Below are 12980 nucleotides of genomic sequence, written 5' to 3'. Positions count from 1 at the left end.
TGACTATTTTATTTCTCTTTGCAATATGGGCATGTGTTAATGTGACTGAGAGGCAGAAGGGATGTCAGCCAGCAAAGATTTCACTGCTGGGAGGGTGGTCACTGGAGTCAAAATAGATTAGAAAATGCTGAAATATGATAAAAAAAGTATTTCTGAACATGACTGGTTTTCAGCTAAAACATGAAAATGAGTAGCACTGCTGGTTCTTATTTTAGTAGACAGTAGCAGGTTTCATAATCCAGTGAAGTGCTACAGCACCTATTTTTCAGATAGAAAAAAGCACGCAACATTTGAAAAAGGAGCTGCATTACAAGGTCTTGTACAGGGAGAGAACTGCCATTATTTATATTTTGGGCAAGTTTAACATACAGGTGTGTCTGTTGCAAATTGCCTTATGCAACTGAACTTCTGGGAGTCTGCTGTTTTAACTTGAGACTATATTTTAAATACATTGTTGTTATTTTGATTAGAGAAGAACAGTTCTTTATCCTATATTTTAGTTCTGACACGGTAAAAATAATAATTTTTAAAACCCTGTATTTCTGAGCTGTAAGAGAATTTGTATAATATCTTATTATATTTTTGTTACAAAGCACAATATAGAGTACTTTGTTCCCTATTTTCAGGTCTGGATGTTCTGAACAGTAAGATTAAGGTTGTCTTGATTCAGAAGCACTTGATGCTTGGAAAGTTTTTCCAGGTTTTCCTCTGAAACGTTAGGTAGCTGTGAGATGAATAACACAAAAAAAGCTGACAGGTAGGAATATTTGGACAAAGATCCCATTTATTCTTCTTTCATGAATCTCCTCCAAATTGCATAAAGTAGAATAAACTGACAGTCATAGTGTAGGTCCTTTAAGAAGAATGCCAGCAGCTATTTGTTACCATCCAGTCTTCATGTGATGCACAGTGAAGATCTTTAAAATTTTAAGACAAAATGGGTTGTAAAATTCCTTGACAAGATCAGGGGAACAATGGGAAGATCAGGACTGAGAGCATAATTTCCTTGTGGCATTTCTGTTGTTCTAAACACTAACCTCTGCATTTCATGTAATATTTCATAGATACGAACCAGTGACCCTGGCTTATTCCCATTTCACCTTGCATTACGTTGATTTTGAGTTGTTGGGTTTTGATCTATTATTTTTGTTGCTTTGTGAAACTATAAATATCAGAATGTTGATCTTATCTTATTCCAGAGGTGGTTCAGTGAAATTTTATTTGGTAAATTCAACGCAGATTGTAATAATATGACAGGAGACTGCAATGTCACCTTGTCAACATTTTCAGAACCTATTTCTTACAGGGGTCTAACCATGAGACACTAACAATAATTCAGTGACATACTCACGTCTTATTAATACTAATAGGACTTACAAGTCACGTCATTCTGCTCTTTGAGGGTGACTGTGACAAATGGGTAAGCAGGTTTTTGTAGACATTCAGTCAAAATGATCTTGAAATAATTAGGTTGTAAAGAAGGATGTGACAAAGAAAATGGCAAAAATTATGCTGGAATAATGGCTAAGAATTTACGTCCACCCTTTTTGTGGGGTAGCTGTTGGATGTTCAGCAGCTTTGTTCCCACATTTCTACTCTACTGACTAGAATTGTGACCAGCAAGTCTGGAGGATTTGCAAGACAAAGATTATAAATTGGTGGTGCAGAGGCACCCTTTGGCCTTTTTTCACAATAGGTAGTCAAATGGTGAGCTCTTTGAAGATTCTGCTCCAATTAAACTCAAATGTACTTCAAAGAAAATCAAACATGCAAAGTGCTCTAACACCGAGGTGTTTCTAGCTTGAATTCTCCAAGTCATTACAAGACATGACAGTTTAATTTTATAATGAGTGATGAATACTTAAGATATCTTTTAGAGAGGCTAAAATGATCTGTTTATAATGTAATTGCTTTTTCCTTTCTTTTGTCACAAAGTCTAGCTCATTTTCAAGCTCTAAAGTTACTATGGGATTAAAAACTTACTGATGTATTTTTTTACCTAGATATTTCTTTTCATACACACATTTTGCCTACTTATCCTTTCTGTTTATCATTACTGTTGTTTTTATGGATTTTTCTCTCAGTTTCTTTGGGTTCCATGTGCCTGTTTGATGTATCCATCTCTTTATTTTGCAATGTACACAGAGCCCAACTGTAAATTACAGTGATCTCATAACTGTGGTGGAAAACCAGGATTGTGTCCCGCCATGAGTTGCAGATGGTAGCAAGGCACAAAACATTTTTGCACAGCACAGTACCAACCCCTCCTGCAGTCCCATCGAATCTTGGCTGGGAGAGCAGGATTCCAGCGGCAGCGAAGGCAGAGCACACGTCACCTACCCCTCCTGCTGCCTTGGCTCTCCACTCAATCTGATTTGACATTTTGGTTACTGGATTTGGCAGCGATCGTCATTAAAAGTGCATTCCCAGTTAACATTTCCTAGGTATGACTCTAAGGTCGACTATCTACTGCTAAGTCTTCAACAAATTGGAATGGAAACCTTTTGTTTCCACATGTGGCGTTTTTTTACTTTGTCCGGATAATATTTTCTGTGGAATTCCAGGTCATTTTTTTCACCTTTTTGGAGTCTCTGAAATATGACAAACATTTCAATGGTTGCATTAAGGTCACAGTTATGTGGCTAATTTTTAATGGTTAAACTACTGCACCAGATTGTCGTGTTATATTAATCCAAATGAAAGGTATTTGACAGCAGAATTAATTAAAAGAGATTTACCAGTTTACGAAATTAAATTCACATAAATGAAATGCAAATAATTTCTTCTTGATAACCTTTAATAATTTCCTACCTCTTTTCTGTAAATAATTGTTCTACTTTATAATGAATACTAGGAACTTCTCCTGCAGAGCTTTTTTCACAGCTGATTACATTCCTATTACATTTTTATCAGTTTATATTGCAAATCTTCTTTGCAGTGCTTCACTTACAAACACAATTTGATATTTTATTACTACTGATTTTTTTCAAGCAATGGTGACCTTAAAGTGAAGCTAGAATGAGGAAGCCAGGGAAATATTTTTGCCAGTTCAGATAATGAAATTATTTAAGCATCTTAACACTGTAAGGAAGAGACTCAGAAAATAGTTCCCTTTTTAGGACTGTTGATTATCACTTAGGGTAATAATTCATCCTGTGCATACCGATCAGCCTAATCTTTAAATACAGCATTCAGCAGTACTTACACACAGCTGTAGACATTGATAAAACATAGTGAGCTACAGGCATTTACAGTGGTAAATGGTTAATTTAGCTGTTGGTAAACTTTCATTATGCTTTTGTCCAGGAAGCATCTTCTTTTCCTGAGCTTGTCTAAATTCAGGATCTCTCTGAATACTGAACTCAAGAACAGAATTTGCTCATTATAGGATTGGGCATATCAACATATTCATGTATTCTGCCTATCAGTTTCTCCTTTTATTAGGTAGGTTTTATCCCACCCACCAGGGGAAAAAAACTGAAAACAGCTATGCGGTTGATACCAGTGTATTTATTACTTTCCTTTCGTTACAAGCTCAAAGACATTAAAAAATAGACCTATTTCAAAGCAGGGCTGGTGATAACAGCCCAATAGGTGGTTAGAAAGACTCTGAAAGGACAAGAATAATCAAGTTTGGTTTTGCGAAGACTGAACAACTAATGTGTTTAGTGGCACTGCTGTCCACTTAGCTTTAAACTAGGCTTCACTTTCTTCAGGCATTACAGAAGAAATATGCTAAGAACAGACTTGGAAGAAAAACAAGCAGAAGTTTTTTTGTTGTTGTTTTTAAGCACCAGGCTGTGATAACCAGTAAGATTTATGTTGGCTATAATAATACCAAGCAGTTTTATCATACAGCTGTAATGTAGAATTTTCTGTTTTACATGGGCTAAAATTCCAGCTGCATCACAAGAGGAATGGCTCCTTTGTTGTCATCTATAATGACACACATTTGCATTATGTATTTTTTACATTTTCAGTCCTCCTGAATAGTTTGGCATACACAGGGCCTTTGGACTCCTGTTTATTCACAGTGCACAAACAAGAGTTACTATAAGAAACAAGTAATGTCATGGAAGAGACAAAAGCAGAACTGCCTTACTCTGTTCTGTCTGTCCACTCCATATGTCTATGCCCAGATAAATTGAAGACAACTTAATATTTTAGTAACTTTATGTAGGTATATATTGAAAATGCTGTTCATTTTAACCCATACAAGCATCCTCGCTAGGACCTTCCTCTATAAATGCTGCCAACATGCCAGATTCCCATTGTCATCTGTCCCTAGGCACCTCTGTGTCACTCAAGGATTCTGTCACTCATCATTAATATTGATTAAGGGAGTGGAGCATCTCCCTTATGAGGAAAGGCTGAGGAAGCTGGGTCTCTTTAGTTTGGAGGAGACTGAGGGGTGACCTTATTAATGTTTATAAATATATAAAGGGTGAGTGTCACAAGGATGGAGCCAGGCTCTTCTCGGTGACAACCAATGATAGGACAAGAGGCAATGGATACAAACTGGAACACAGGAGGTTCCACTTAAATATGAGAAGAAACTTCTCAGTGACGGTAACAGAGCACTGGAACAGGCTGCCCAGGGGGGTTGTGGAGTCTCCTACTCTGGAGACATTCAAAACCCGCCTGGACACATTCCTGTGTAACCTCATCTGGGTGTTTCTGTTCCGGCAGGGGGATTGGACTAGATGATCTTTTGAGGTCCCTTCCAAGCCCTGACATTCTGTGTGATTCTATTGTTCTATAAGCACCTCAGCAGCTCGCCTCACAGTAACTGAAGCATGTCCTGCTTAGTGCTTCCCATGGAGGTTGGGATACTGGGCAAAGAGTGGGATCAGGGGCAGTTCTGTACCAGAAGCAACTGTGAGTCTCTGTCATGCAGCCATGTCTCAGCACTTGGTAGCTGGTAGGATTCCTGTCCTGCCTGGTCAGAGGGTCTTCTGGATGTCTGCGTCCAGACATGCGTTCTGCATTTTACTTTTTTATACCTCTGGGTCTGGTGCCAATCCTATATTTTCATTCCCATGGCTCACAAATGTGGGAAACTTTCCCACCCTTCCCAACCTCCCTGCTTTTATAGCAATTTACCAGTTCTGTGTAAATATACTAAAAGAAGGAACCTCATCCACTGCTTGGAACACAGAAATCCCCTAAATCCTCATAGCATTGCTCTCACTGTGTGCAGGAGGCTTCACTGAAGGTGAGGACGGTGCTGTCATAATAACTTGGAGAATGTGGTGAGCTCAAGAGGGAAGCTGTCCGTCCCCCATTCTCTACAGGAAAATAAACAAAAACAAGAAACAAAACACGCTTCCTGCATTTGTTACTGTGTCTTTCTTGCACAGAAGATATAACTTTCCTCATCATAAATCAATTGGAGTAAAACTCTTTGCATATAGGATTGAGGTGTCATTTAACTTACCTGTTTAGGGAACAAAGTTGTACTAAATCATAGAGTCACAGAATACTTTGGGTTGGAAGAGACCTTAAAGACCATCTAGTTCCAACCATCCTGCAATGGGCAGGGACGTGTTCCACTAGACCAGGTTGCTCAAAGCCCCATCCAACCTGACCTTGATCAGGGTACATCCAGGTCAGGGAAGCCCATCTCTCACCCTCTTCACCAGCTCTCAGAAGTAATGTCAGAGATGGAAAGGAGAGAACAGTAACATTCAAGTCACATGCTTTTGACTGTAGTGACTTAGTCTCCTAAATCTATTTAATTTACCACTGGATCTTTCAGTGTTTCTGCTGTCACAAAAACCTTCTCATCGTAGAGATTTTTTAAATATGTATATTGGCTGATGAAAACTACCTAGCTGAACCACATCGGCAAACAGCTGAAACAGGGCTTTGGATAACAGTTTCATGCAAAGGTCTTACGTGGATGAGTAAGTCCAGATCTCCATAGTCTATTGTTCTTAGAATGCTAAAAATAAGTTACATATGAATCACTATATCAAATGCTTTTTCAAAGCATCATGTTTATTCCAGTCCCACAGGCTCATAGATGAAAGATCTTGGACTGTCATACTGCCTCTCATGACACCCCTCTTGACTGAAGCCTTATACACAGTATCATAAATGATTAGAGGATGACTCCAGAAAGCCTTCTTCCTGGCTTCATGTTGAGAGCAAGGTGAAAATAGTGTTTTTATGGAGTATAGCTTGCTCTAGGTGTCTGTATTTTGAACATGTTCTTTTTCCTGTTATGGAGAAACATTTTTATGTCTTGGGAAGCAATCTCTAATTCAGTGGGTTTGCTTCTTTTTTAGGCCACTTGGAATTTACTCCACTTCACTTCTGTGTAGTATTAGTTCTGAAAATTAATTTGCTATGTCTTTGGCTCATTTGGCCATTTTTTCTGATACATCAGTTACATCAGAGTAAACATTTTCATGACCAAAATTCCTGACTGCCCGCATTTAAATTTTGTTGGTAGACAGCATATGTAAAAGTTGCCTTTTGCAGAGAATGTAATAGTAAGACAAAAATCAGCCTGTAATACCTGATGGGATGCCATAAGCAGAACACTACATGATATGGATGCCAGAGAAGCAAGAGTCAGAGCCAGTGACTGAAAACCTGTATTTGAAGCTGAACTGTTGTCTTCTTACACAGTTTTGTGTTCAGCAGTACAGTAATGCTGGGCACATTGTTTTCCACGTGAGCAAAACAGAAGAGCGGTGACAAAGATAAGAGCAATTGCATGGAGAATAGACTGAGTAATACTGAACCTGTCTTCTAAACACGCACCTTTCATTATTTTTATGCGATAAATATAATGACAAGTATGTTTTTGACCTGAGCTAGCTAAAATAAAAATTTACGAGAGATGTAGAATATTTTTACATGTATTTCACATCCAATTAAAATATGGTTTACTTCTCCATATGAAATACCATGTACAATTAACATTGCTTTTTTACTTAATTTTCCAAAGCTACATGAAGTTCATCAGAGTTTTCTGTAACATTTTTGAAGTCTATAATTTTGTCATATGTGGTATTTTCTTGAAGCTGTATTATCATATATTTTTGAATCATGTTTGCATTTAGAATTTCCTTTTGGTGCATGCTTAGCATTTCAAAGGTTAATAAAGGAAATGCCCCTTTCTGTTTATTTTACTATCTGTATACTATGGTCACTGACAGAGTCTTTTTTTAAAAGAGGTCTTTAGCAGCCATTTGTTGCTGAGCAGAGCAACAAGAGAAACCATAGTTTCTGTTGTCATCCACTGAACTGGCAATTTATATTTTCATGCACGAGGACCCGCTGACTTGCAAAGAACGGCTGTGAAAACAGAACACTAATTGCCTGTTTCATAGAAGTTCCAGGTGGGGACATTTGAGAAACTATCAGAGTAAGCAGATTGTGATTCTGAGTCAAAAAACTCGACTTTCTTAATTGCTTAGGTATAAATTAACTAGTCTTCGTGGGGTGGGGCTGGAATTCCCCAATAGTAAAAAATGAGAGATGAAAATTATTTCCCAGGAAGTTTAGAACTATTTTCAGTACAACAGTATTTTTATGGGACCATAGACTGTTCTATCCATTTTTGAGAGGGGAAAAAAGAAGCAAACACTTGCAGGTTCAGCTGCATGGACACGCTCCAAGCAGGATCAGCAGAGCCCCAGCCCAAATGGGGCAGGGACCAGAGGGACAAACCGGCCCCTTCAGAGGAACAGGCTGGTGGGGCAGCTGCGTCTGAAGGGCAGGTGCTCCTCCGCAGAATACAGTTTTGCCTGCCCAGCCTTTGGAAGCAAATTGGCATTGTGGCATTTTGTCCTGTGTGATACAGAGACGGCCTTACACACCACACCAGCACAAGATTGACAGTGATATGTTTTCTGATCTTTGTGCAAAATAACCAATGGCAAAATTAAAAATTTAGCATGTTTTATCCAGCTATTTTTGGAGCAGACCTTTTCCTACAAAACACCACCTTCCCTTCCTGCTAAAAAGAATACAATACAAAGATGTTTAATTTATTTTGGGGCTTACGTGATGATTTATCCTAAGCAGGACAGAATTACATATGGGGACTTTTTGGTGCTTAAGACTGTGCTTACAAGCATTTTGTATATATTTTAGCTGTAGTAGTTGAATATGTTCTATGTCTACTCTATTTTACATGGAAAGGTCCATTCTTCTGCTGTTCCCTTCAGGTAGCTCTTCCATCCCAGCAGACAACTCACCGTGGCTGCTTTTTAGCTTGCAGTGCAGAAGTTACATTTTGTGTCAAAATATCCGTGCATTCTCCCTGCTCTTACAAAACAAAGTGGTTTATCTCAGTCAGTAATACAGTCTGCAGTGGTAGTTCAGTAGGAATAACGTGCCTAATGGTTGCTGAGGTTAGAAATAACTTTTAGGGGCATTATATACCATTATGGTGACATAGTGAAGCTTAATAGGCACTACAACATCCTTTTGTTTTCATGTTTCCCTGACCACTCAGTTCTATGACAGGTGGTCAGGGAAAGCTATTCCTCTGTAAATTTACCCAATTATATTTGTGTAGCAGCCCTGAAAAAGCATTAATATATTAGCCGTTAAAGAGACCTAATAGTCCCTGGAGAAATATTTTAGTGTGCCTATGTGAATAGGGGGTTTGACTGATATCTTATTTTTGAGATAAATTATAAATATTATATTTAGTTAATGTGTGCAAATGTGATAAAATACACATTTGCCATTGCACATTCAATTTATTCTATTTTATTATGTTCTGCTAGTGTTTTCCCAACAGCAATAAGGCAGAGGAAGGAAATTAATTTTTAGGTCAGCATTTTGTTTTGTAAGCATTGGCGATGCAAAAAGCTTCAAGAGTTATATTGAAAAACAGTAGCTTCAAAGATTAAATGCAAAATTTTCTTTGCTGATTTGTACTCCTTATCTCTAACGTGTGTTCATATCATGGGAGTTTCCAGTGTGAACAAATACAGAGTACACAATTGAAGGCAACACTTCAAACAAGAAATAAGGATGTTTAACTTACTGATGAAAAATGGAAATGTTATTATTGAGAGTACATTCTTCCGAAATTTTCTGATGTTTTTTATAGCCCAGAAAGCTACGGGCTCTTTCAGATAGTTCAAAACTTTATTTATTCGTATTTTGTCATTGTAGGCTTTGGCTCCAAATTCAACCTGCCTATTCATCCGAGATTGCGAAGACATTTCTGTAGAATGTATTATAGCTACAGAGACTCAAAGAGAGTCAACTTGTAGTAGAAAAGGGCCTCTTTGCCATTTCTGAATTGGGTGGGGAAGAAAACTAAAAAAAAAAAAAAAGTAGTGCCTTGAAGCTGAAAACATTTTTAAGATTTTTTAAACATACTTTAAGCATATCTCCAGGGTAAACAGACTGCTATGGAATCTGTTACTCAGAGGCAATTTCACTTTATTAGACCTTTTAACTTTGTCTTCACCAGTCCTGGACCGTTGGTATATAATTAAAATGTCTACCATGCATATAAATATATTTTATATAGTAGCTGCCATAACAACGATGTTGAAAGTGTTGTATAAAATGAAATGCTAAGATTTGTAAGTATATCAGAACTAAGTGGTCTAGAATAGGCAAATTGTTTACAGTAGATGAGAAGAAATGATTGTATAAAGAAAAAAACGCTGTTTTCGAAGGACACCTGAAGCGCATGCACGTGGCTGAGCTGTCCATGGATTTACTCAGCAGTGTCTTCCTGACATGGTCACTTGTTACACTCATCATGCAAGCAATCATCTGAGTAGCAAGAGAGGATGAGAGGAAACGGCCTCAAGTTGTGCCAGGGAAGGTTTAGATTGGACATTAGGAAACATTTCTTCCCGAAAAGGGTTGTCAGGCATTGGGACAGGCTGCCCAGGGAAGTGGTGGAGTCAGCATCCCTGGAGGTGTCTAAAAGGTGTTTAGACGAGGTTCTTAGGGACATGGTTTAGTGCTAGAGTTAGGTTATGGTTGTACCTGATGATCCTGAGGGTCTCTTCCAACTGAAATGATTCTGTGATTCTATGATTCTTTTATATTTTAGGAGCACTTAGACACAAAAAACCATATTTGTGTCTGGCCCTTCATATTTATTCAGTTCATTACCTCTTCAGTACTCATCATTAGTAGTAAAGGGAATAGCTTCTACTTTGAGTTTTCTTCAATCTCCAAGCGCCAAATACAATTTTCTGTGGTTATTGCCACTAACCGCAGGGCTACAATGAGCTGCTCTGCCATGGGCACCCCACTCCCGGGTGGCGGGTATGTGCAGAGACACTGGGCTGCCCAGGGTCTGAATGAGTCCCACCAGGCTGAGCCGTGGGTGCTGTGGCCGCAGGCAGGACAGTGGCTGCAGAAAGGGACAGTGGCTGCAGAAAGGGACAGTGGCTGCACTACACCGGAGAAGACTCAAAGGAAAAGCAGCGAGAGCAGCAGCCCAGCCGGGGGAGGACAGGGAGGCAGAGGCAGCTGCAGCAGCAGCTGCTGCCTGGCAGGAGCACAAGGAGAGGGCATTTGGCACGAACAGCAGTAGACGCAGGATGGGATGAAGGGAAGAAAAAGGCCTCAGTTAAAGCCCTAGGCTGGAGACATTGAGAAGTTAAGGTAGCAGAACCTTCCCTGGCTTTTGCTAGGTGTCCTTGGCTGATCTCCATCCCTGCTGCCTTCTGCTGCCACCAGGTCTGTTGCACAGCCTGTGAATGGTTTCCTTAGTTGAATGTATCACAGTTTGGGAAGCCCTGGTCTAGTTGCCTATAAGAGGGCAAGAGATGAGTTATTTTACCTTCTCAAAATGGAGAGATCTTCACTACCTCAGAAGCGTATCCCCTGGGGAACATCATCATCAGAAACTGAAGTTATTTGTGAGGTCTGTGTGCTTCCAGAGACAAGGGACAGGTGACTGAGACATTTGCAGGATTGCAGTCCCAGACCTGAGTTCCCAGAACATGATTCGTCTTGTTTAATTGTGTCCACTTTACAGATAAGCATGTGACAAAGAATCCCATACCTTATTTCTGCCTGAAACACTGAATGCATTCCTGCAGGGTTTTAGATACTTCTCTGAGAGCCAAGCATTGCAGTGTCAGGCACAGGAACACAAAGCTTCTGGATGCTGAAGCACTTTTTATTGAAACAGACTGTAAGAAACTTCTTCTCTGTGGTAACACAAGTCTTCAGTGATAGAATCAGATATTTAATTAAAAAGAAAAGAAAAAGATTGTCTGTTAGTTTTGTTGTTTTTTCTTGTTGTTGTTGTTGTTTTGTTTTTGTTTTTGTTTTTTTTCCTAAACTGCACTAATTGCGTTAATTTGTCCAGGAAAACTCAAGAATCTTTTTCCTCTGGAATAAGTTGAACACTACTTTTGAAATATTATCTGCCATCCTTTTCAGTGTGCAACAATAGACAAAAGAAGTATTGTCCTCCCATGGGACAGGACTAGGTAGGGTAGCACTGAGTTACTGACTGAGGGGGACACAGGTGGGGTGGTGTCACGCATCTGATTCTGAGCTACAAGATTTCACTGTGTCTGTTCATTACCAACAATCTCTCATAAAGTTCTAATTAGTAGTTGTTGTGCCCTCAGTGTAACCTGGAGGAGTCACTTTAGAGTGACAATGAAAAATATTAATGACCGTCCTGGATAAATCAGTGACGCAGTAGAAAACATTTTGTTGATTTTTCTATTTGGAAGGTAGTCAGGGGATACTGCGGTCACCCTGCAGCCACCCTCCTTGCCAGCTGGCATTACAAGTGGATAAGCATAATTAATTTCAAAATCAGTCGGCAGATTATACTGGAAAACATTTTCTCCAGAGAGAAACATTAAATAATAGAAATCTTCGGACTGCCTCAATTCTTTCCATTCCATTGTCTTAGCGGTTTTACAGATTTCTTTGTTTTGTGTCTCTCATCCCCTGGCAGTGATGGTATTTTGCCTGATACATTAACAGATGCTGATGAGTGTAATAGTTTGCTGAAAGCTGAACAGCAAATCTCATGCTGAGCTGGTGGGAGAGGCCCAATCTTGCAGCTGTAGCAGAAGAAAGATGCGTGATTTACAGAAGAATAAGGCACTGGCACATTTCAGACACCAGCAAGAGTAGTGAGGAATCGTGACCATGACGGTGACATATTTGTCAGACTGTCATCTGCCTTCGTGTATTCTTTATTTTAATTGTGATTTAAGAGATTCATGTTTTGTATACTGTTGCTTATATCTAGAATCCTGAACTGTACTTCTACATGCCTCAGAAATTGAGCCTGCTTGGCAAAGAAAGCTGTAAAGGTGAATCGATGTTCACATGTGGGGACTCAGATTTCTGAGCTGGGCAGTTCCCTTTGGCCTTCTCAGATATTCTGAGAATATATCCTGAAAATTTGCTTCTATTAAAAAAATGCCTTCTTCCCTTTCCCTTCCTTTCCTTTCCTTTCCTTTCCTTTCCTTTCCTTTCCTTTCCTTTCCTTTCTTTCTTTCCTTTCCCCTCCCCTTTCTCTTCTCCTTCTTTTTTTTGGGGGGGTGGAGCTATTACAGCCATTTTTTCCACAGTTATCTTCCTGGAATATCTCATAGTATTGATGTTAAGTAATACATATTTAATATCTTTTCTTTTAGGAGAAGCCACTGACCAAATCTTTGCAACGAGGAGAAGACCCCCAGTTTGATCAAGTAAGACACTTGAAATTACATTATTTCTGTTCCTCAGGCTGTAGGACAAATGCTTGAAAGGCAGTTTAGTGACCTTATGCTGTTGTTGAATACTGCAAAAGCAATATCTCTCAACGCACTTTGGCAGAGTGATGAGTGCTTTGCCTAACCATCCTTGATTTTAAATTAGGAGGACTTTTCCATTGTTTTCAAGCTGAATATTCTTTTTCTATTAACCTCTTGCTTTTTAGAGTGTATTAGGCAAATGTATTATTTCCTGGCTGTTTTCCCTGACGGAGGTTTTGAAGCAAACTTGGTATCTTTTCAGAATAC

At 39.1% G+C, this 12980-nt stretch overlaps 1 protein-coding gene across 2 annotated transcripts in view; it reads left to right on the top strand.

The window, feature by feature from the left end:
- FRY (FRY microtubule binding protein) overlaps window positions 1-12980 on the top strand; it is a gene marked incomplete at its 3' end in the record, with an annotated part of 160306 nt that overhangs the window by 28824 nt on the left and 118502 nt on the right. For both annotated transcript variants that reach the window (XM_080363189.1, XM_080363188.1), the window contains exon 3: window positions 12615-12668. In XM_080363189.1, coding sequence (XP_080219315.1) covers window positions 12615-12668 — 54 coding nt within the window. The remainder of the gene's footprint in view (window positions 1-12614; window positions 12669-12980) is intronic.

Source organism: Nesoenas mayeri, assembly GCF_963082525.1.
Source record: "Nesoenas mayeri genome assembly, chromosome: 1".
NCBI classification, from domain to species: Eukaryota; Metazoa; Chordata; class Aves; order Columbiformes; family Columbidae; genus Nesoenas; species Nesoenas mayeri.
Note: the sequence above shows the minus strand (reverse complement) of the source record. Positions and strands in the feature narration are given on the sequence as shown.